This window comes from Megalops cyprinoides, chromosome 6 (genome assembly GCF_013368585.1).
Source record: "Megalops cyprinoides isolate fMegCyp1 chromosome 6, fMegCyp1.pri, whole genome shotgun sequence".
Lineage (NCBI taxonomy): Eukaryota > Metazoa > Chordata > Actinopteri > Elopiformes > Megalopidae > Megalops > Megalops cyprinoides.
This window is the reverse complement of record NC_050588.1, coordinates 27,307,753-27,332,588: the sequence shown is the minus strand read 5'-3', so window position 1 is coordinate 27,332,588 and position 24,836 is coordinate 27,307,753. Positions and strand designations below refer to the sequence as shown.

The window sequence follows — 24,836 nt, the reverse complement described above, 5'->3', positions numbered from 1 at the left end:
GGGTTCGAGGTCTGCCTCATGCCTATTTCTGTTTTTTTGATTTTTTTTTTCCATTTTCTTTTCACATACCGTGACATTCACACAACATACTCACTAGGCCAGGGCATATCTCCCTTACCTCCACACACACTTTGGGAGTTTAGGAGGGATTTCAAGTTAGGGAGGTAGCGATCCGTGACAGGCTGCAGGGCCTTTTTCTCAGTACTGAGGAAATGGCATCTGGGGAGGTGCTATGAGGTGTGGACCAGCCTCTTCCTGCCATTCTTCTGTGTTTCCAGGTCTCCATGGGTCTGCAAGTGAACACCATGTTCAGACCCCAGATCAGTGTGTTCTCCCCTGAGACCCTGAGGCTGAGAACACGGGGAAAAGTCAAAACTGCTTCCAGCGGACATGCTGGTGAAAAGAGACTCTCCCGTTTCGCGTGTGGGGGGTGGGGCTGGGGAGGGGGTGGGGGGGTTGCATAGGCAGGGACAACTTGTTTTACTTTTGTTTTGAACAAATATGGCAATACCCACCAGAACTGGAAGATACACTGTGCATACGTTCCTTCAGTTCTGACGAACTGTATCACCACCGAAAGGACAGCATTTACGCCATGATGTGACGTAGGAGGGCACATTCACTTGTCTGAATTCACATTCACTTATTGAATTGTGTGAATTGTTGTTTTGAATTGTTGATTTACATTTAGTTGCTGAATGAGTGAGATAAGAGTGAATGAGTGAGTGATAGAGTGACTGAGTGAGTGAGTGAGAGAGAGAGATACTGTTAAGTTTTCTCTCAAGAGACTCTTCTGTATGAGCTCTTCCGTATGGAGGTTGTGTCATTGGCACTGAATTTTCCCTTAATATTTTTTCTTTTCCATCATCAGCAGAGCATTTCCAGGAAACCAGGCAAATATTTTTGTGTTGTAGGTTGTCAGGGCAGGATGTTACCATAGCATGTACAGTACATTTGTCAGCCTCAGCTCTGAATGTAACGTATATATTTCAGCCATAGAATGCAAATGTTGGAGGGTCTTTAAAAGGCATCATATCTGCTTTGAACAATTTGACTACATTGACTTGCGGTTGGAAAAGCCGTGGGCTCGCTCATTGCATCTACAACAAAGCCTTTCTTTGTTGAAGGTAATTTATATATAGCCTGCCTGCTGCTTGGAGTGACTTGAAAGAACCCTCCAAATCTTCTCAGTGCATTTTCATAAACCCCTCTGTGATAAAAGAGAGCTTTGTGCAGAGAGACATGGAGCCACTCCATCAGTAGCGAGGGGCTTGGAGCTAACGATGGTCCCCCAAGAGCAAAGTGGAAGGCCGTGCCAGCTTTGCCCACGTCATACCCTGGAGGTGAAGCCCCTCTCCGACCACAGAGCAGTGCTGGAGGGAGCCAGAATCCCTCCCTGCACCGCCTGCCCCACCACCGCTACTCCTTTACGTCCCTCCTGGAGGCTTCCAGTTGGGTCTGCAGGTATTTAGTAATAACACCCTCATGTTAACTTACTGGAAGGGCTTGGCATTACCAGCAAAGGGATTTGCTGTTGCCACCAAGTAAAAATGTGTGGTCAACCAAGCAGCTGACAGAGTAGCTGTGCATCTCTGTTCAGAGTTGTAGATTTGTGTTAATCTCCTTTTGAAATTAAAGGACGTAAATCACTTTGTTGGCGAGAAACATTAAATGTGTTTGTAATGAAAACATGTAATAGGATACCATATCTTTTATTAATTCATTGGTTAAGACATCTGCCAAGAACAACCTCCATAATTCACCCTCGGTGAGTTCTTTCCCATTCTCTTTGTGGCACCGGTAGTTTTCCCGGATGAAATGGCTGCATCTGAGGGTGATATTGAGACGAAAGTTATGACTAACACACCTGCGCTGTGTTCACCTCTGTTAGGACTCGCTTTGTTTTCCTGGTCCTTTCCCTGGATAACCGCAGTCGCAGTTGCACAAAGAGCTGTTTACAGATTTGGCAGGCCAGAGCATCTGCCCTGGGCTTTACTGTCAGGCCAGCTGATTGACTAGGACTGGAGGTGGGCCAACTCCAAGAGTAGCCTCTAATGTCAATTACAACAGGCACACACTCATACACACTCACTCACATGCAATTCAGGACAGTGACCACGTGTAAGCACTACACATGCACTCTGCAATCCTCAAAGTGCGGCTTTGCTATGTATGAGAATAGTGTGAACATTAAAAAGTTGTCCAGGTGTGTTCTTTGGAAGATATTTGTTCCACAGGATGCCTTTGCTGCTGAAGGAAATGGTAAAAACACAACATTAATCCAGAGATGGATGGTGTGAAGTGAGAGTGCTGTAGGCACACTGAGAAATGAAGCTATGAATGTCCTGTAAAAACCTTAAGAGTAAGTAGATTGTTTATTCCACGAGGATGAAGTCATGAACATTAGAATATCTAGCTACAGTTGACAGAACTTGCCATTAGTTACGCTTTTTTTGTTTGTTGCCCAATAGCGTGCGTGCGTGCGTGCGTACGTGCATGCGCATGTGCTTGTTTGCTCTGTTTATCTGATGAGAGGCCACAGCAAGCAAATGAAACCAGAGGAAGTGATCACATCGAGAATATTTATGAGAGAGTGTTTTTCATTCCAAGTCCTTTCCAGCCTGCAAAGGGAAGAAAGGTCCAGGTGAAGGACTCATCCCTTCTCCCTTTTAACAGGGATGAGTGTTCTTTTTTGCTATTAGTGTTCAGGGGGTTTTTTGCTATCATTCATATTTGTCACAAAAACAGCTCTCCATCAAAAATAATGAGCCTAAAGGAGTCGTATCGTTCTTGAAATCCAGACAGATAAGCAGCTTGTTGTCTATTTGTTGAGGTTTTTTGTGGGAAACTATCTGGGAAAGTACATTAAGGCAGTAGACCTGCCACAAGTGTAAAATTACAACCGCAGGAGAAGCTCCTGTTCTTATTGGCTCAAGGGCCTTTGTCCATCCCGCCCACTCCAGCCCTTTAATGACCCTCTGCAGTGCAGCCCCCCCACCCCGTGAAGTTCATGAGGATAACATGGTACATTGTGTATCACAGCACCCTGTGTGGTCTCCAAACCGCTGTCCTTATAGTCATTTCAGCCAGGCTCACTGATAAAAGGCACAGAACACATTTGAAAAATGTTTTTTAGGTTTTAGTCTGTAAAACAGATGTTCTTTCAATTTAGGAGCTCCAGTTGGTGGTAATCTGTGATTTGGTCTACGGTGTGTCTCTCTCAGCATGTGTAAGTGGTTGAGGGGGCCTCTCTATCACCAGTTTAATTACCGCTGCCTAACCACTGTAGATAGTGACAAATGCACTGCTTAATGGAGAAAGCAACACGAAATGGAGAAGAACGGTACCAGGCATTCAGTGCTGGGAAGGATGACGTCACTATTAATAAGCCCACCCTACATATTAGTACCAGACCTCATTATCAGGGTTTAGAAGGATCACCAAGAACTCGCGGGTGAGAGTATCTGAGAGTGTGACATAGTTCATTTTGTTTTGGTTTTTTATTGTGAGTGGAGACTTTCCACACAAAGAAGTATCAGAGAGGCAGACTGGCTTGGGCTGTGAGCGCATGTATTAATATTAAAACCAGATTTCTCCTTTTTTTAAAACTTTTTTCGGTCTTTGACTGGCTGCACCTTCCCTGAACCCTCTGCGCTGAGCAGCTCCACACAGAACGGCCCTCGGACTCCTCTTCACTCCATTCTCGTTTGGAGTTGAACCTGGTTTCTTCTCTAGTCTATCTGACTAGCTGTGGAAGAATGAATTTTTCTCAAGCTGTTCAGTTTATACAGTCTTGTTACCTCACACCCTTATCCTGTACCCAGTTATATACCATGCTAACATTTTATCAACTTCATGTTGTTTGTTCTAATGTCACACATATACATTATAGCAGATAAATAAGAACACAAAAATATCTGTTTTACAAGGGCAGTTGTGCTGTAGCTGGATAGTGTGGACAGTTATATTATTGTGGGAAAGTAAGCACAAAGTTGGTCATGTTTTTTTTGGCCAGGGAGAAAAATAATTGTTTGCAGATCCTCCTGTTGTTTGCATGATTGCAATCTTCTAATATGTTTCTGCAGCAATTTGGGTAAAGGATTGACTTTGGCTTAGCCAATTTTGTTCTAAGTTTAACCGGCTGTGCTTGATATTGAAAATTTCTTTCAGAAATTTCCTGAACCTGCTAAAGTACTACCATTCATTTACCAGTCAGCTGGGGTATTTTTTAAAATAACATATAAATGCGGTATGCGTGGCTGTCAGCTGATTATGCAAAATAAGGAGCTTATTTATTTTGTGCTGGAAGGATATGTTGCCTTGAATGCAATAGTGAACTATCTTTGATGCCTAATGTCCTAATTCCTTTGTGCAGTACATTGGAATTCATTATACAGTCCCTCCTTCTCCTTGGTTCCATTAAGCTAGCAGTTAATGATCGATGGACCTGCTTAATTGCAAAAGAAAAAAAAAACATTTGCAAGTTCGGTTGGTTCAAGGCTTCCAGCAGTACAGTAATCTTGGCTTTAAAAAAATCGGCTTAGGTGGAGATCTGTATTAAATGGTTTCAGAAAAATTCCAGGCATTTGCAGGCATCTGAATGAGTCTGTAGTAAATGTTTGGCTATAGATAGAGCTATTCAGGTTACATAAGTCTGCCTTTCCTTTCTCCCTCTTTCTACACAAAGGATCACACACAGGCAAAGCTGCATTCATGGAAAGGGTCCAAAGAGGAGCCTCGTTTCTGTTTTTGAGCTGATCCATTTAAAAGCTTTTCCGCCTTCCCCGTTTGATGTTTATGAACAAGAACGGGGGCGCAATTTAAAACCGTTCTTTAATAATTGTGTTCCCATGTCCTGCTGTTGTTTGCTTTCTGTAGTTGCTTACCTTTTGTCAGTGAGTTGTTTCTACTTGTCTTTACCTCAAGACCCTTTCCCCTTCATGGCTGTTTGTTTTTGTGCCTTTTACAGAATCCAGAGAGAAAGAAACTGCCTATAATTCATATGCTGTTGATGGGAGAACTGGGGTGTGGTCTGCAAAGCAGCAAAATGTAAAATAAAGTCCCAACTTTTATCTCCTCTCCTAGGGAGCTTATGAAGCTAGAAGATGTTAGTCTGAGCCAAAACCTCAGACTTTTTTTAACAATCTTTACTGCAGTATCAAAGGGCTGTCTCATTTCACATCAAACTTTAGAGGTTCCGTATAAATATCCCACCAGGGCAGTGCGGCACCTCTGTGTGCTGTACGACGTGACACTGAAACGCCTCCAAATTAAGGCAGTTAGATGTCCCAGGGGAAAAGCTGTGCACTCAGTGACAGCCATGGGAAGAAATATGGTGGGTCACACCCTGCTTTTAATATTCTTGTGGGGGTGGATGGGGGGAAAAAAACTGAAACATGAGAAGCAAACGCACTGAGGAACTGGCTTCAACCATAATGATGAAGCTTCATCCCTGTTTATGTAATGGGATATAAAGTTTGAACATAATGATACCATTGGCTTTTAGAGCTACCTGAAGCCCAGGCGTTTGCGCTATTACACAAGATCAGGGAACTTTTTTCTTTTGAACACACATGCTGTAGAATCATGAATGTCCACATATCCCAGTTCCATGAAATTCTTATTGTTCAGAATAATACAGCAAGGCCCACAACATCTGAACCCTTAGTTTTTTTATCCGTAGTCTCACAGCTGTTGAACCATGAGCGGAAATGAACAGCACCATGTCGTTTCTACCAGCTCAGTGGATCATCGTTTCCCTGCTCACCATCACTTTCATGGGCAGGACGTTCTCGCCGTCCCGTCTCTTGAGTGCGTGACTGAATGGAAAGGCTGTAGTAATTACACCACTATTTACCTTGATTACTTTAAATGCGTGTGATAGGAGTAATCCTTGATCCCTCTTCTTCTGAGAAACGCACGTGTTAAATTGAGCCTGAGATTAATAAAACATGAGGGTTGCGTACAGCGATGTGATTTGTAGGGCCACACGAAAGACACAGGATGTCAAACACAGGCATGAGATGGAAAATAAAGCACAAAAGTGAAGACACCAAGCTGAATCATGTTACCGTGTATTTCGTCCAATGAGAGGCAAAACCCTTGTGTGCGCTTTGTGTGCACTGTACTGAAATAGTTTAAAGGCCCACGGACTAGGCTGTAATTAAAATAATGATATACGTAATTATAGTCTGACTGTCTCTTGAAAAACAAGGCAGGACCATTATGCCAAAACCATCAAGAGGATAGAAACCACTTTCTGTTACACTGTGACATACAGCACCACAGCTCTTGGGGACACCATACCACACAGCTCCTCTGCAGAGCTTTTGTAAGTGTATTTCAGTGTGTTTAACCAATGAACAGAGAAGACACTGGCCTGAAACTTCCACGTGACCTTAGCCAAATAGTTCTGTATAACTTTGGTTGGAATCTATGCGTACCCACATGCAAAAACTGTAATTAACTCAGGATATATCATCAGAATTTTGCATAGCTGCTCATTCCTCCCAGATTCTCAGATTACAGCGAATGACACCAAAGGGCCTTGGATACTTGTGCCCCTCTCTGCCCTCGTCTGAGGTATGTGAAATGCGTCTGAAGGAAGTGGGAATGTGTGGAATTTGTACGCGTCAGAACGGCAGCATTGTTTACTGAGGGAGCAAGGGGGAGGCCAGGGGACATTTTGGAGTGTGTGTGCGATGTGAGCTGAGCTCAGTCACACCCCCGTGTCACTTCCTTGGGAGGGGCCCTAAGACACAGGAGAGGTACACCCTCAGACAGGAAGCCGCTCTTTGAAGTGGAGACAGACCGCCTCTCTCTTTCTCCTCTCCACATGGATCGGGGGTGGGGGGATGGGGGGCGGGGGGTCTTCTCCCTCCCAGGCACTGACATCAAAGTGAGGGAGCCATTTACCAGCCCGGACTTTGTTGTGTGCCCATGTTTGTATTTTGCTTCAGAGGAGCATCGGTCTTCATTAGCATGTGAATTAAAAGCAGGGGCTCAATGAGGCAGAGGCCATTTGACAGCCTGATGTGGAGGGGAAGAGAAGGACACAGCACACCAGCCTCCCACCTGTCTGTGCATATACACAGCAAATTATCATGAATTCAGTATGAATCTGTGGTCATACATATTTGTATGTGCATACGGCATAAGCCAAACAAAACGTAAATATATACTGCTCGTTACTTACAATTGATGATAGATGCGGTGTGTTTAAAATATATTCCCATTAACAACTTGCAAATCTTCAATATAGTTGCATGTATTGGTACCTGTGTTTCATAATACTGATACTTGGGTTGTTTTAATAATATTTGTATTGTGGATAGATTCTGAAAAATCAAGACATACTTAGTAATAAGTAGGAGGGAAGTGAGTATGAACTAAGCTTTATGTACAGGCCAATCATTACATAATATGATTGAACTCAGCTGACATGTCTGTTGTTAACAATGCAGACACCAATTGTTTTCTGCAAAGCATTTTCTTCCGTTATGCTGTCCTTTGGTTTTGTGTGTGTAAGTGCACAATGTGTGCATGTGCCAGCATCTTTTGTGTCTGGAACCATCTCTGCTGTATGACAAGGGTGACGGCTCTACTTGAAAGGGCTTCATCAATAACCCTTCTGCAAAATGCACTGGCTATTCCATCCCAGAAACCACCAGCTGATTAAATTAGACTGAGTAAGGCGTCGTTCAGGACTGAAGTGGAGCTGTGTGCGCTGCCTGTCTGGGCCAGTCGGCAGTAACATGGTCTAATAAACAACATATGTTTTCGATTGAGATAAACAAGACCGTGTGAGAGAAGAAGATTTAGGCTGAAATATTCATACGGAGAAATGATTATAGTATTTTGTATGAAATCGGAAGAGACCAGCCTTTTAAGGGAAACTGTGTTTCAAACAGAAGTCAGGGTTACAAGTGGTGCAGCTCTGATAAGACGTATAATAGGCCCAGCAACTGTTGTAACTATTGTGGGTGTTATAACACTATAGCAGGAAGGAACTGTTTCAGCAGAGCCTCATAGAATTCTTGATTTATGGCCTACTTCTGGGACAGGTGGTAGTGTACCTGCCAGTAAAACCCTGAAGAATGTGCACCCCTATTTAAAAACACTATTGTAGTAAGGCACATTCTAATTCATTCATTCCTATCTATTGATTTAGACATAGTGAGACATTTGGAGCTCCTCACCAAGTCGGCACTGTGAAATATGACATAACATTGTATTTGACAACAATCTTTTTGATTCTTTTTCATGCTGTGCTTAACAGATGAAACCTCAGATAACAGACAGCAGCGGACTTCCAAAAATAAGAGCACATGCCAGCCCAGGCTCAAAAAGCGTCTTTTTGGATCCTCATTTAAGGTGTGATGGTGCGTTTTTTAAAAGTTTTGCTTTTCTTTGGTTTCCCGTTTGCAGATCTGGGACATGAGTGACGACGAAAGCGTCTGAGGACACGGACACTGCAGAGAAACGAGTAACACGTGCTTTGCTTCTTGGACTGGTACAATACTGTATCCCAAGCAAACAGAGTGTACGACACTCAACAGAGTGTCAGAATCAAAGTCACTCTCCAGCTTTCGGACCTTATTGACCGAGCCTTCCCTCTATGCGCTACTGTATCTGCATATTAATGAATGTTTGCATACATTTTTAACAAACATTACATATGTTGAATGAAGGATGCACAAGTACAGATAAGTAATCGTTTGTGTACTCATTAATTCACACACATACTCATCAGTTTCATACTATTGTTTGTCTGTGAAAAAAACTTTTTTTTACCATTTAAATATTTAATCCAAAGTCATGTAAAAAAAAAGTTTATGTGAGCCTTCAACTGTCACATTGTGCATCACAACTATGTCCTGAATAAAGTGTTTCTTCTCCAGCTGCTGTGTGCTATGAGGAATTTAGGCTATGTGCAGATACCCTTTGTTTTCATTGTCCTGATGAAACATCACACAGTTTTCTTCAGAAAAGTATAACAGTTTAAAAGCCACGGAGGGAACTGTGCTGAAGTGTTTCAGCGCAACATCTGCGATCCTGGAACGGTGCCATAATGTTAATTCATGTTACACTACATCAGCAGACCATGTGGGAAAACAAAGCAGAAGTGCCTGGACTTTTTAGGGGTCACTTCTGGATGTGTGGAGGATGATGATGCAATACACTTGCAAGAGAGTTTGCAAGAAACCCAGTGCAGGTATGCCGCGTTCAAATGGCTGCTGTAGTGAAGCTAGCATTGCTTGAATTCAGTTTCACCCCCCCACCCCCAATCCAAGATGATGGTCATACTCAACCTCAGGTAGAATTTCCATTCTAAAAATTAGATCTCATGTTACCAGGTCAAGGGGGAGGGGGGGGGGTCTCCTCTACTGTGGTCATAAAAGTTCATGAAAGTAATTAATCTCCCAAGACAGGATTGTGGTTTAAGAGCACTTTATTGTTCATTGAGGCTACTTTTAAGTACAAAAAAGGTGGCCTGCCAAAACCTTTTTATTTTCAGGAGAAACAAGGCCACAAAGGAGGGTATAATACAGATTTACAAACAGTTTAGGGTATTTAGAAGTACACAGTTGATGCAGCTTCCAAGTGAAGGAACTTTCTAAACAGTTTGTGTCTCTATCAGTTTTATCTTTTTTTTTTTTTTTTTTTTTTTAAATCGGAAGCACAGCCCTTCTTCCTCGGATCTACCGTTAAAACAACATTTTAGCACTGAATTCCAACAGGCCAGATCAGAGTGGAGCTACCCATCTCAGATGTGGAATTCTCAAGATGAGCACTTTTTGTTCAATTGTCTCACAAGAGGCAAACTGTCGACAGAACAGCACTGTCAGTGTTCAATGTTGCACTGTAACTGCTCTCAGTAGCCTTCAGTAATAATAAACAAGTGGCTATTATGCTAACGCAGTGTTTTCATAGAATAACTGTGTTCCTGCACTTTTTTAAACCTTAAAACAGACAAATCTACAACAAACAAAAAAGATCAACTTTTTTTCTCGAAAAAAAAAAAATGCATGATTACAATAAAGGACAGGGAAAATTAAATAGCTACATATCATTAACAAATTAATTGTTCCTCAAAAAATACCTACGATTTTTTTCTCTGTACATTCGTTACGCACAGCGTAATGATGGTCTTATAGTTACCTATATAAAAAAGTATTTTTATTAAGTGATTTTCCTACAGTGTGTAGGATATTGTATGCCGAAGCAGAAAGTGTGTTTCCTACCTAGTAAAATGGTAGTGAAATGTGTATATAATGACCTCGGGACACTACGCCCTTTCCCCTCTGTATTCATGCCTATTTATGGAGGAAGTTACCATGGCCTACTGTAAAGTACTTTTTTGTTTTCATGCGTGAATTTGCATTTACAGATAAGTAAAAACATATCTGTGGTGTACTTTTGAAAGATTTCCTTTTTTTTTTTGTCTCTATTCGGATACTCATTTTGAATGGCAGCTGTCTGGCAGCTAGCTTCTGCTTTTGAGAATCTATGTCATCGCTTTAAGTTTAAGGAGTCCAATGATTGATGATGATGGAATGTAAGGGCATATGAGCTCTAGTGAAGACAAGCTTAAGATGAGCGGTACTTTAGTCCAAGCCCTCCCACCGTTCCGCCACCGCTTCCATCTTAGTTTCTTGTTAGTAGCTATTGATATTGAGAGAAAAATGCAATACCTGTACAAAGTTCCCTATAGGAGGAATGTATGTTGCCTTGGTACAGGTTGATGAATTAAAAAAAAAAAAATTCAGTTTCACAAGCTGCAGCCAATCTGCTACAATGCAAAGTTGGTAAAAGTAGTAGATGAAACAATATATGAAAATAAAAATACGTCTTGACATTATTAGGGAGATAGTCAACCAGTCTACAGCTGTAAATGTTTATCTTATTCAGTCATGCAAAAAAAAGCTATAGCATCCTGTACCACGGATTAACATTATATAAATCAAACTGTTTATATATATAGAAGGCCTGTCCGGAGGCTGTCCTCTGTTGCTGGCTGCTACCATAATGAATATCGAATAAAAAAAATATTGAGTACAACTGTACCAGCAGTAAGTATATCTAGGACTGTTACTGACAAAAATAAACTAAATCTGAAGAAAGGCTAATAGTATTAAGATTGAAATGTCTACACATTAATAGATACCAGCTATTTAAAACATGCATCTGTAAGCACTATTTTACCCTTCAAACCTTTTCTATTCTAGCAAACCACAGTGCTTGGGAAACAAACTACAAAACAATTAAATGCCCATGTTTAGAAAATGACAGTCCAGTTGTGAGCACCTACCATTGAAAAAAAAAAACTGTCTGAAGGAGAGACAGAAAGACCTAATACCAGTAAGAGACTTTCCCTTGCCCCAAATCTTTCCTTGCCTTCTTGAATCGAGATGCAACATCACTTTAACCATTTGTTGTCAGCAGTTTGCCCTCAAAATACATGAAAAAAAAAAAAAAACAAAAAGCATTGTACAACCAACGTGAAGTTGACATGCAACCTCAACCCCTCATCCAGTAGTGCAATTCAGACCGGGCCTTCCTTTTCAAGTAAAAACATACAAAACAGGATAGAATCAAGGAAAGAAAGTAAACCACAGTCTACAGGTAAGAAAAGCTGAGAGAAAAGGGTGGGGGGGAAAAGCTCTGAATGAATGGCTTATTCTTTAAAGGGGCAACAGATTTGCATCAGAGGTTTCTTTGGTAACTGAGGCAGGTGGTTAGGATGCTATGTGATAAAACTCCTAATAAAATAGTTCCTGCTAGTTTATCTTATTATTTTGGGCATCCAATAATGCAAATGCCAAGCAAAGTACGCAAAGATACTTAAACAAACGAGGAAAAAAAAAACAGAACCAAAAAAAAAAAAAACAAAGAAAACATTCCCTCCCTCCCTCCTTCTGTATGTACATGGCTATATACTAGCACTGTTCCAAGCCCAGCTGAATCATGCATGGCGTTGAGAGTGGAAGGAAGGGTAGCTGGTCCCCCCCTCTTCAGGAGACCACGGAAGGGGAGTGATTGTGGTTGACCATGTGGCTGGAGGGGGATGACTCCGGGCTGCCGGACCCGCTGCCTTTGGCCTTGATCTGCAGCCAGGTCTCGCCCAGTGCCTTGGCGAAGTGGTCGTCCACCGAGCCCGTGATGGACACAGAGTTTGTCACGGGCTCCGGCTCCTTGTAGTTCTTCCCCAGGCTGCGGCGGAAGTGTTCCTCGATCACCGGGTCGCAAGCTGTGTTGGCTGAGGAGAGGGAGGGTGAAGCAGGTTCATTGCCATCCCACTGTATACATCTGCTCATAACATACCACATAGTATTATTCGTCAGTATCTACCATGGTGGAATCTACATTTCCTCTATATAACCACAACAGTGTAGCATAGCAGTTAAGGAGGAGGACTCGTAACCAAAAGGCTGTCGGTTCGATTCCCCGCTAAGGAACTGCTGCTGTACCCTTGGGCAAGGTACTTAACCCACAATTGCCTCAGTAAATACCCAGCTGTGTAAATGGATATGTAAAAAAAATTAACCGATGTAAGTCGCCCTGGATAAAAGCGTCTGCTAAATGCCAGTAATCTAATGTATATTTAAACATACAGTTGTTGGTGAAAAATATCAAAGCCATTAACAATCCATAAAAGAGGATTTTACATTGAACTACTGCAATTCAGCACCTTGTTATAGAAGATATACACTTTGGGCTGTCCATCAAACTGGTTTTGCTTTTAAAAATTTAGGATTTAATCAACGAAATTTATACACTTCTATACACGTATATCTGTAACAGAGTGTATATCATTATTACAGTGTCATGCTCTGTATCTCCAAACCTCACTCCCAGATGTACAAAGCACTCTGCTCTAGAGCAGTACAGTAGATGTCAGCAATACACCTGGACTGTTTTCCAAAAAGGAAGACTTATTCAGCTCTTATCTGGCTCAAGGCCAAGATAAGCCACTTTTCTATTTTACGCTGAGTGTTTATGTGAAGGTTATTATGGTTAATTACATTTTCCCTTGTTCAAATAATGCCTGAAATAGTAAACTGACCAACCCTCCTTTGATTTGGTTTATATCCAAATAGCATGGGTGCTTCGCCAATGTGCTAAGAAAAATACAGCAAGGGATATTAGCAAGCAAGCTAATATCTTCTCAAGAGGTAGATATACAAACATTTCTACATCAAGGGTGGAAATATTTCATTTAGACAGCAATTACAAACAGCTTGTTTTAATTATAGATTATTTAATATTTTAAACATTACTAACTGTACAGTTAGTGCAGGACTACCAAAGTTCTCTATGTGTAATAACCCCTCAAACAACGTTGGCATTTTCATTTAACATTGGCTGACAGGATACCATAGCGCAAAAAAAAAAAAATAAATAAATAAAAAAAAAACACACACACACTTCGGTTATATTCCAATTCAAATACTCACTCAAACCTTGGCTGTAAAGAATTGATAGGCTTCCTACATACACTGATCATCCAAGTCATCCGTGTGACCATTCATCTACTTTGCAATAAATATTATTTCCATGTTTTTCATCAAGGTAGTAAACAAAACTTCATCATACTGCAAACTACATAGTAAAAATTAGGGAAACGGTTATAATAAACGCTTGTTTATTTTTTTCCGATTACATAACACAATCTGGGATACATTACAGCGTTCTCCCTTGCGCTGGTATAAAATAACAGCAGCTTTGTGCCAGGGTCCCAGTGGAGGAATCAAACTGCTTTTCCCGTGACCTGCCACTGACCTCTGCCTGGCCAAAGGACACAGCAGAATCCTGCCATACAGTAATCACATGCCCTAGGTCAAGATGACATGCAGTGCTGGTGCGATGTCTTAAAAAGTAATATACTAGACCTTCGGGAATTTAAAACATCCTTATGGGGGAGGGGGGGGGGGGCAGTGTTCACAAGGTTTCTCAGTCTGGCCCATTTCACTTCAGTATACTATATTTTTACGTGTATGTTGCATTTATTGCCTATACAAGTATCTGTGCATATCAAGGCACCACAGGGTACCATGTGAGAAATGTGAGTTTTAGATCATCGTTCAGCAGTACTAGAGCTGTGCTGTAAGGGGAGATTCTGGTGACGGTGCTGGTATAGATGCATGGCGAGAGGTAGTCGTGGGACTTACTGTTGGATGGTCTCCTGTAGTTCGAAGGCAGGCTGGAGGTGCAGCCATTGTGTGAAACGGGGCAGTGAGACAGGTTACAGTTACGGTTGTTCGCTGGGGCACAAGTGATCACAGAGGGACGATTCTAAACACAGAAGAAAAATGGGGTCAATGCATTATGTGAAAAGAGGAGTATGATGTTTCAAGTCACGGGAAAAAAAAAACTTCACCTCATATCATTTTTCTATCGGTTATGATCAGTTCATTTTGAGGTGATCTGATCAGATTACTAAAAGCCGTCCTGACATTACATTTTGTCACTTAGCAAACACTTCTATACAGACGCACACAGTAAGAGTGCAAAGTGTATGCAAGTTCAGTGGTGAACATTTACGTCATGGAAATTTCGACAAAATAATTAAGAATTAATCTGTCATATAGTAAAATGTGACTGCGTTTTATTACCTTAATTACCTGAAAAAGTAAGGTTGTAGAAAAAAAAAAGATCAAGGCCAACAGCAGTTTATCATTTTGAACTTTTTTTTTTCCCCAAAATTCCGACAAACAGGTTGCCTTCAAGAACAGCCCCAAGACACTGTCGGCACCACTGTCTCTTTCTAAAGGTCACTGCAAATATTCAGCCAGAGTGAAAACAGCAGCACTTTCACTCTGACTTGCAGGTTATACAACAGTCAAGGTTCAAGAGTGTAGCAATTTATGGGCTGAAGAAGACTGAGATTGGTACAGCTGTAGCTGTTGTCCCTTCCAAATAAACTGCATTATTGTTGCTGTGATTACCGTTACTGTAACAGTACCTGCTGGCGCTCGATGGGGCCTACAGCGGGGGAGATGGCAACTGTGCGGGCGGCATCCATGCTGTTTTTGGTCAGTGCGAGGGGCTGGTCCATGGCCAAGCTGGGCATGTGGGCGTAGAGGTGGTTGCCGTGGAGACTCATGGTAGGGGCGGCGGCACGCTCGATGGGGCTGCGGCTGCGATCCCGGGGGTCTTTGCGGTAGTCCCCGTTGGCAGGCTTACCACTGCGGGGGGAAACAAGGAGCGCATTATACGCGACCATGTCGAACACAGCCGCAACAGGCACAGCTATTAATACTGCTTACAGTTCGCTCTGCTGACTGTGGGCTTGGCATCTCCTCACAGGGCTCTGCCTGCCAGGAGGGCCTGATAAGAACATTCTGTCCGTGTGGCCGGGTGTTCTACTATGCGTTGTGCACATTCTGCTTATTAGCCTAACACGCTCACAACGGAGGAAATCTTAGTGTTCATACTCATAATTTGGTGTTGCATACGTACATCTTTCGCCGTCATTTCATTTGCTTCCAGCTTGCCAGAGGGGTAATGGCTACAGTTGACGCAATTCATAAGTCAGAGAGACACTTTTAGAGTTTTCTACTGCCGGCTGCTCAGGATTCTTTGCCTTTATGACAGGCCTCACGCTACATGACTGTTGTGTTGCGCGCGCTCCTCTTTCGAGATATCGTAACGGCCTGAGATTTCCGTAGGGAGCGGACGGATTTATCCGACATCTTTATCTATTCATTCACGAAGCCGGGTTCCGTTTTTCTTTCAGGGAAACGTCTAGAAGGGGCCGCCCCTCTCCCTACACCTCAGCGTCAGAGAGAGCGCGCCCTTTCAGCTTCTCCGCTGCGCATTCCGCCCTTCCTGAAGGAGCGGCCTCCTCCTGTTGCCAAATGTATGGAGGCCCTGGAAGGGGCTCTCAGGGCCGCTGAAAGGTTTCAGCTCTGCTTCAGAGGAGGAAAACATAATACCTTTCAGTAGGCCCATGGAGCTCTGCCGCGGCAGAGGGAGAGCACGGGGGAAAGGGAGGAAAACAAACACTGACGCTGATTAGTTTACAATGAGCTCTATGTGAGCCATTATGGCTGGATCCTGAAGCCCTTTAATCATCTGTGACTGGATGTGGACACGCCGTTCATTAAACCATCATCTCTTTCAGAGGAGCTCTGTGCTGCTCAACGAGTGGGGTTCACCACTCATTCAGACTGAAGCCTGAGGTACACGTACACACACAGTACTACACCTCGGTACTTCACTCAGAGGAACACAGCTTTAAGTGGGGGGGAGCGAGGCGGAGGCAGAGGCGATTCGTGGAGAAGAGCCTTGCCGGCTCTGGTCCTTGGAATAATCAGTTACTAGGCAACCGCCCTGGCGAGGAAAGCATCTGCAGTGCACTGTTACGTCCACCGGAAACGTCTTTCAGCGAGTAACAAACGGCCAGCCAGAGAAAAGGGTTTGTATTTACGCGAGGTCTTAGCAAGCACAGAAAAACTGGGGGGACCGTTTCCTTCCTTCCTTCACCGTAATTCCTCTGTTATTTCAAACAGTGGACCAATATCAGCCCATTCTGCTCAGGACATTCAACTTCAGACTTCCTGCAGAGAACGGTGTAGTTCAGCTGCTGGTAACTTGGCCAACAAATGTTCACAGCCACAACACATCGGCGTAGTAACGGAGCCAGCCAACAACTCCCAGAAAGACAATGTTCTAAAAAAGACAATAGCCTTTTCAACATGAGGCACTCCAGCCCATTTCAGTCATCTACTGAGCCACAATACTGAGCGGTTTCTCAATGTGGGGTCTCTCTCAATGCTGATTTTATTTTCTCCAAACACAACTGCAGCTTTTACAGTATTCATTAGATCACTTCCAGCAAACCTCAGGGCCTTTTAAACATTTTCATTAGAAACACAAGAAAACCATCAGAAATACAGAACGAGTGCCTTGGACCAAATAAACATCCCCAAACTCTAAACTCAAGGTTCCTCTCACAATCTGAAAATATAAACACAACACAAAGATCTCTTATGCGAATTAAAAAAAATGCTTCTCTCATGTAAAGTAACTGAATCAATGAGCTCCAGAGACCAGTTTGAACATGTTAACTCTGGATAAGACAACAGCAATATTTTTCTTCCCCCCAGGGTTTCTCTCTGCAGCTCTGGGCAAGCTGGAAACATAGACCGTAAAGAAAAAAAGGGGGGGGGGGACGGGGGTTGGGGACGGACTTATCTCAGGAACAAGTAATTGCTCCTACCTTCACAGAGAAGTGGTGCCATACAAGTTTAAATCAACTGCAGACGCATATATGAGCCTGCCATCTGTTTTGATTAAATAAAGGATAAGCAAAAAAAATGGTACTAACCTAACTTTAATCATAGCCAAAAAGCATGAAGACAACCCAGCATCCTCCCACAAGAAAGCCGGGGGCTTCTGCAACTTGGCAAGCTCTCTGGTGGGAGGGAAAAAAAGAAAGAAGGTCTGGGCAGGTTGTATGCCCCTTCACAATAAAAGTATAGTACCTTGTTCCTCTTTGCGCTATTCAGCTGTGTTCAGCAGAGCTGGCAGTTGTATAGGACACAGTTACAATACAAGTTCCCCACACTACCAGCTCAAAAGAAGGGGCGAGAAGGGGGTAGCCATCACCAGAGCTGCCTAGCATGTTCCAAAGCTCTGTTCACACAGTGTTATGCCATGTGCATTTTTACAAGGTCTCTGGTTATGCACAGCATGCAATTTGTGGCATCTCCGAGTGGTTATTTAGGGTGATCCATTAATTTTAGCATTAGAGAGGAACCCACACTGAACGACTGATAAAGCAATGCCGCTCCTACTAGAGTTAAGCACGCCCCCTTTGCTTCAACGCACGCTTTTATATAGCTGTGTATACTCTGTTTTAACTTCAACCTCAAGTAAAAGTCCATATGCGCAGCCGTGAGAGCTGCTCATAAAGTGGAGCGGCCAGCTCTCCAGAGGTGAAACGTGGGCCAAATGGCCAAAGGGTCTGCCCTGCTTCCACAGTTAGGCTGGGGTTTATTATTCTAAGAAGATATGATAGATAAGCACACAGGACAGAGACCAGCTTCTACAAAGATTGCAGATACTCACAGACTTTTGTTAGATAAGTGTTGTGTCTCCTTTACTCACAACTGTACTTGACTGCAAGTTTACAAAACCTCAAATTTTGGTCAGTTTTATTTCCTTTTTTTATTTCTTCTTTAAGTCACTGGAGCCTCGCCCTGAAAGATACAGGAAACATCTGGGAGAGATCAAGCAGTGGAAGAGAAGACCGCAGGATACAAACACAGCCTTACGCTGCGAGTCCCTTCGAAACCACGCATTGACTGATCTAGGTGTCTCACCCAGGATCTTTTTTTTCCGATTTTTATTTTAAAGGAGCTCTGCCAACTGTTGTAGCCACACAGAAGTCTTTGGCAAGCTAGTCATACATGAGATTTCTTTAACAGTGAGCTCCCTGTGCACAAGACTGTGCTAATGCCATGAATAATGAATAATGAAGTTAAAGGTGTTGATGGTTTACACTGCTGTATAGAGCCATCGCACTTCAGATTAGATCTCCATCAAGAAACCAATAAAATATAACTCTTATTTGTATTCCCAAGAAGCCATCCATCTGATTTTTACATATGAATGCAGCGGATAGGATTTTTTACGGAGTGAAATACATCAAAGCAGTTTTCAGATATATACATAACAGTTTTGGTATACCATCAATAAGGCATGCCGAGTTTGCTGGCTGGACATAAAAGGCTCTTAAAAATAGAAAAGGCTCCAAGGCTGCAGTATGTGTTACAAGTGTTGGAACCATGTTATGTTTTTGAAAAGAAACTTTAAATATTCATTGTACACATTTTTAATTGTTCAGATCAACTTTACAAAACCAAAGCCAAACTAGAAAGAGAAACACATTTTTACATCCCTAAAAATAAATTTGTACAAACTTTTAGAAAAAAATATACAAAGAAACATTACTAAATTGCGCTGAGTATTCACAGCTGTCACAGGGAGTAGTTTAGCATGTCTACACCAGCCAAGACAAGAAAGTAGTGAAGATATTAAAAACATTTAATGTTCTGGAGAAAGAGAAGTTTGGTATAAAACAGCGAATTGCATGATTTCATCAGTCCTGGCCATCTTGGCACCGGTGCGACTCCCTTCTCTCTTTGGCCCGGGGTGGGAGCCATGAGAAAGCACTGCTCTGATGGTTCCCAGCTAGCAGCACAAGACTCTTATGGCAGCGACTTCCCTGCTCGGAGAGAGGGGGACTTTTACGACAGCAGTCTCCCCACTCGCAGCATATCTAGCTCTGCTCTTGGCGATGGGGGCGCCTGCAGGGGAGCGGGCCAGTGCAGAGGGACTCTTACGGCAAAATTAGTGCCAGCAGGGGGATGGGCCGATGCAGCGGGACTTTTACAGCAGCGGGGGCGCCTCCAGAGGGACAGGCTGATGCAGGCTTCCAGGATAAGGAGGCCTTTGTTTTCAGCTCAACTGTGAAAATGAGAAAATGGCCCCAGCCTGACAAGCAGCCCACTCAGCAACACAGGGCAGCCCAGAGCTGCAGCTTTTAGTATCCCACTGAGGGAACATCTATGGTTTACTACTAACTGCAGGGGAAGCTGACTTTAAAAAAACGCCCTAATCTGAGATTTGTTCTTCTTTATCGATAACAAAGATTTCCATATATGAAATCAGAAAATGCAGGGATTCCTGTGTAGTTCATACAGTTCATTACTATTTGCCAAAGGTTTAAATCCAGTTTAAATAAGCACCACCTACAGACTTCTGGGGTTACACTCAATGGAGGACAAGACTATCCACAGCACATTCCTAGTTGGTAAAGTGTGTCCAGGAGAGACGAGGTGCAGGGCTGCTGGTAGGGGAGTCACCCCCAACCCCCCCGCCCCCGGCTACCTCAGTTTGCCCTTCACAAGGAGGGAACCATAATAGAAACCTGAGCCGCTGCACTCCACCATTCCAGCCAAAGGTGTCAGGTATCAGCTACCTGTTCCACACAAAAAAGCAATCAACAAAGACGCAGCTACTCGCTGGACTGGACCTAAAATGGCTCTGGGGGAACCTCGCATCTATCATTCCATGATGAAAATCACTAATACGATTATGATGAAAGAAAGGCGTGCAGATCTGCCAGAGCAAACAGCCTTAATTGCCGCTTGGAATATGCGAAGATTAACATCTCCAATTGAAAGGCTTTTGTTTATATTTTGGTGCAGGTTCCCAATGAGGCCGTGGAGCAGAGACCGATTTTATTTCCTGCTGTATTTACCCACGCCAATCCCATGGCTCCAAGGGCAAAGAAATCATTAGATAACAACTGAAAAGTCAACTCGGTGGTTTAAATGAAAGGCAACTGCGAGTCACAATACAATTTGCTTATGTAAGCAAAACTGTTTACCCCACAGCAATTCTAATAGGGCAAAATGTATTTATTTTTTTCAGAACAGCCTCTTTTGCTGATGCAAGTCCCACACTGTACATGTGTGGGCAGTGAAATTTACACAATATCATATTTCAGCACCACTTCACGTGCCTGTCAGCAGCCAATTTTATTTTCCCCATAAATTAATGCAAATTCTAACCGCATGACACAAGACAAAGTTTATGAAAAAGATTAATTTATTTCAACGGAGGTCAAACAGACACTAAGCACTTTCTTTACACTTTCAGAGGCGGTGGGAACAGTGGGAGAATCCACAATGCAAAGAACTTAAGAGGGAGGCAGAATAATTACGTCCCCTTGTTGAAAAGTGTATTTATGTAAGTGCTGACCAAGCTGTTAACATGTGCATTTGAGAACAAATGTGTCTTCACTTCCCCCTTTGTTCCAAGTTCCATTTGGCACACATGGCGAAGTGACCCAGTTTCACATGCTGTGAGTTTGTTCTCTAACTGCTCTGTTCCCATTATACAGAATGACCGAAAAAAAAAAAAACTGTTCAAAATATACTAGGTGTTGCACCCTTATAAGCAGAGTCACTGAACGGCTGCCAAATGCATTTATTCATTTTTCTAAGATCAAAACTTAAGATTATAACTCGGCAATTTAGAATGACTGTGGAGGAATACAATATTCCTGAAAGGCATTTATGGAACAGAAACGGCTCAGCACATGCATGGGAACCATTCCAGCCAGTCTGGAAACGCTGGGGATCCATGTCCGCCATCAGCCCGCGGAGCTCCGCTCTGTGTGCCTTCATTGTTTGGTCTCCCTCCAGCACTTGGATCCTAATTTGTCACACGCATTCCAAGGCCATGAACTAGACTGGGTGCTCTGCCTAACACCACGGTGTGTTATTTAACAATAAATAGCCACGTCTGTGGTCTCATGACTGAAGGCAGCGAGTCCGAGCGGGCAGGAATGCGCGGAATCCGTGGGGCCCTCTACCAGTCGCAGCGAGGGCACAGCCCGGCACCACAGATGCAACATGTGCTCCAATCACAGGCCCTGGAATGCGCGGAATCCAGGGCCTCAGCTCCATGCCAACCATCAGCGCATTCCGAGGTATGAGAAGCCATCGGCGGAACTGGCTTTTTTTTTCCTCCTCATAAAGTATGGGATTCATTTCCCCGTACCTGCAGGGCCCTCACATTTTCAACATCCCCGCGGCGCATACCAGGGCCCGGCATCAGGGTTACATACATCAGGCCTCGACTTATTCCACTGTAAAGGCTTCTGTCATAGTGAAACGCAGTCAACGGTAATCTACGGCGGCACACAAAAGGCATACATTCTTGCACTTTGAGGCATTTCCCCAACATGATTTCTTGTAGTAACTGAGGGGCCAAAGAGTGACAGGTGTACGCATTTGGGAAAAAAAACACAGAAATAAGACATGGCCTTATTTCAATACGGCGGCACTTACAGCTGTGTGGCAAACAATCGGCTCATTTTGGCCACGTGCTCGTTGTCGTAGTCGATGTCCTCCTCGACTTGGTCCCCGCTGTGCTTGCGCTTGCTGGGGCTGATGGGAGGGGGCCCGGTCCTGTGGTTGGTGACGGCGGACGTCATGGACTGCATCCTGGGCTCGCCTCTCAGAGCGGCTTCACCTGCAGAACAGAGTGGAGCCCATGTTAGCCGCCGCGGCTTCTCCCCCCAAAGATGGCGGTCCCCAGCACCTCACGCACTGTAAAGCAACCCACTCTTCTAAAAAAGCTTCATTAAAAGCTGTAATTACCACCCCATCATGTTTAACTGTGTTTTCCACATATAGCGTATGTTTTTATAGACCCAACTTTGACGCAATCACATTTACTACAGCCAAAACTTGACTTTGTTCTTCTCATATATGGCTTCTTGAGACAGGGCTATAAAATGTGACAAGAATAATTAGGCGATAAGATTATTGCTGCTTTTTCGGCAGCTGGGAACTGCAGCCAACAAGCAAACGACAAAAGAGCTAACTACTTGCAAAGAGTTGTAAAAACAGACAGAAACTGAATGTCAGCAATAGAAAAAGGTACATTTTCCTCAACTTTAACCAAAGAAAGTTATTTACAAATGCACAAGCAACGGTTTTATAAAATGTTTAACCAGCCAGCTTCATCTTACAGCTACTAAATGCTAGGGGTGCAAGTTAAACAGCATACAGTGCACACTACGAAAGAGAGATACAGGAAAATTACAACTGGCAGCAACCATCACTGGGAACTTTCCACTTGGGAAAGGTTTAGCAAAACTCAACATTTAGCTTTTAAAATTTGTTTATTCAGTAGAATACAAATGTTACTTCTCCTACAGTAAATATTGGTGTAACAAATGAGGGGTTTATGACATTATTGCAGACCACTATCCAAACAGAGTCACATTCACCTCACCAAAACGTTGGCACTTACAGGACACAAAAAATATAAAACCACATTTTTCAATCACATTAGAAATAGAGGCAACTTTAACATTTTGCCTTCACTCACCTACAAAAATAAAGATTGCCTTCAAACAAGCAAACCAAATCTACAGGAATTTTTTCTCTCTTGGAAAAGCACATTAATAGAACATTCACACAATGTGCTAAATCCAAGCGAGACAAAAACAATCAATAATATCATAATGAATAAAACAAGGCCGAGTTGCCTGTACAAAGAGGGCGAACGGCTAGGAGCCTCCTAAACAAGCGTCCCATTTTCCTGACTGGCATGTCTCTGCTCGTCTGACCGCACTCCATGGCAACAGGGATGACATCATTGTTTTGGCAGGAGAGAGGGCTGGTAATAGAGAGAAGACTGTGGGCTGACTGCTGCTGTACATTTACCCCTCAGCTCAGGGCCCGCAACACATGATAGCTTATCTACACTGGTTCAAGAATGAAGCGCTCAAATAGAGGTGCTATTGTGAGTACTAGTCACTAATCTAGGATGACTAATCTACTGTAGTCCATTGTCCTTGTGTAATTTATTCTGGTTTTATTACATGTAATTAACATGTATACATAAACAGATCCACTCTGAGGACACAAAGAGGATTCATTTAATAATCATGTATTTATTTGTTTTGTTTTTTTTATTTTCCCCCTCAAAAGATATGACTGAGTGTACAAAAGAAACTTCCATTCCCAACCCCACCCCCCGTGGGGTCTTGGTCTCTAAGTCAGATCACCCCACAATCACAGCTGCCATTAATACAATCTAGGTTTACAAGGGAAAGGACCAATGACATTTTAATAACTGCTTGTCAAACAACAAACGCTGGACACACTCTGCAACCAAAACGTAATTTTGTTTTTTTCATGCTAATTACAGATGCTGGGATAGAAAACCACTCAGAAAGCTTCCCCCTTTTTGGATATAACACTTACATCTTTATAATGAATTTGCATCTCTTTGACTGACTGTTGTGGTACATTAAAAAAAAAAAAAACATTTGCTGCAAGGGCCCCCTTCCTGCAAATTATTAATTGCGAATCAAACGGCATTCAAAAATCAAAACAGCCCAGAGCATGTGTGGTCCTCCCCGCCTCCCTGGCCGAGCAGCATCCGCAGGCTCCACACTTCCCTCTCTTCTTACATTCCTGGACTGTACTTCACACTCTCTCTCTCCACAATGAGTGGTGCAGTGCTGTGCTACAATAAACTTTACTGGCTCAGGACACTGCATGCTCAAGTATTGTGAATGGAGGAGGGGGGGGGGGGGGGGTGAAACACAGCCAAACAACGAGAGGTTTGTGTTTTGCCAAAACCTTATGGTACAGTAACCTTTGTTAAGAAAAAAAAAAAACCCTTTGAGCCATAAAGATCACTATCTGTGTCAAGAGAGGCATTAAACGTTTGATCCAATGAAAGGCGGCCATTAAGCGCATATGATCAAAGGCAAGTCTTTCTTGGAACTTCAAACGTGAAGTCAGGATGAGATCACGTTACGGAGGTGAACCCCCCCCCCCCATCAGCTACTTCACAGATTTAAAAGCACAGAGAGTCAAGCAGTCTTCTTCGCAAATGATATTTTTGGCAGCCGATCCTTGTAACTTGAACCGAGCACCAGAAATGCCTTTATTTTGGGGACGCACGGAAGTCACTACCATTGAAAAAAATCAGGGCAGGGGAGGTCTCTCGTTGAATAAATCACCAAATGTAACCTCAAATAGGCTGGTCTGTGACATTAATCCCAGGTTCTCTTTCAGGTCTTGAACTTTCAAAACTTTACTGTGTCAGCCCCTCACAGGGTGCCTCCACTTCACAGCCGATTCTGCCCCCATGTCAGGTAAGCCTGTCTCTCCAAACATAAGAGAACAGGCCAATGCGTTGTGAAGGTGGGGACCAAAGTTGACCGATTCCAGTTTTTTGTACCTTTTTGCTGCAGACGGCTTTTCAATTGGTTCAGCAGAAAAAATGCGGCA

At 43.1% G+C, this 24,836-nt stretch overlaps 2 protein-coding genes across 4 annotated transcripts in view; one reads left to right on the top strand and one right to left on the bottom strand.

The window, feature by feature from the left end:
• Positions 1–8,717, top strand: part of atg7 (ATG7 autophagy related 7 homolog (S. cerevisiae)) — a 44,395-nt gene extending 35,678 nt beyond the window's left edge. For both annotated transcript variants that reach the window (XM_036531142.1, XM_036531143.1), the window contains exon 19: positions 8,428–8,717. In XM_036531142.1, the coding sequence (XP_036387035.1) occupies positions 8,428–8,460 (33 nt within the window). In that variant the 3' untranslated portion in view covers positions 8,461–8,717. The remainder of the gene's footprint in view (positions 1–8,427) is intronic.
• A 1,325-nt stretch (positions 8,718–10,042) lies between these two features.
• Positions 10,043–24,836, bottom strand: part of vgll4b (vestigial-like family member 4b) — a 40,048-nt gene continuing 25,254 nt past the window's right edge. Inside the window, exons 3-6 of one of the 2 annotated variants that reach the window (XM_036530925.1) lie at positions 21,870–22,053; positions 14,966–15,188; positions 14,172–14,295; positions 10,043–12,259 (exon numbers count right to left, since the gene is read on the bottom strand). In XM_036530925.1, the coding sequence (XP_036386818.1) occupies positions 12,015–12,259; positions 14,172–14,295; positions 14,966–15,188; positions 21,870–22,053 (776 nt within the window). In that variant the 3' untranslated portion in view covers positions 10,043–12,014. The remainder of the gene's footprint in view (positions 12,260–14,171; positions 14,296–14,965; positions 15,189–21,869; positions 22,054–24,836) is intronic. The other variant, XM_036530924.1, reaches the window with a different exon arrangement.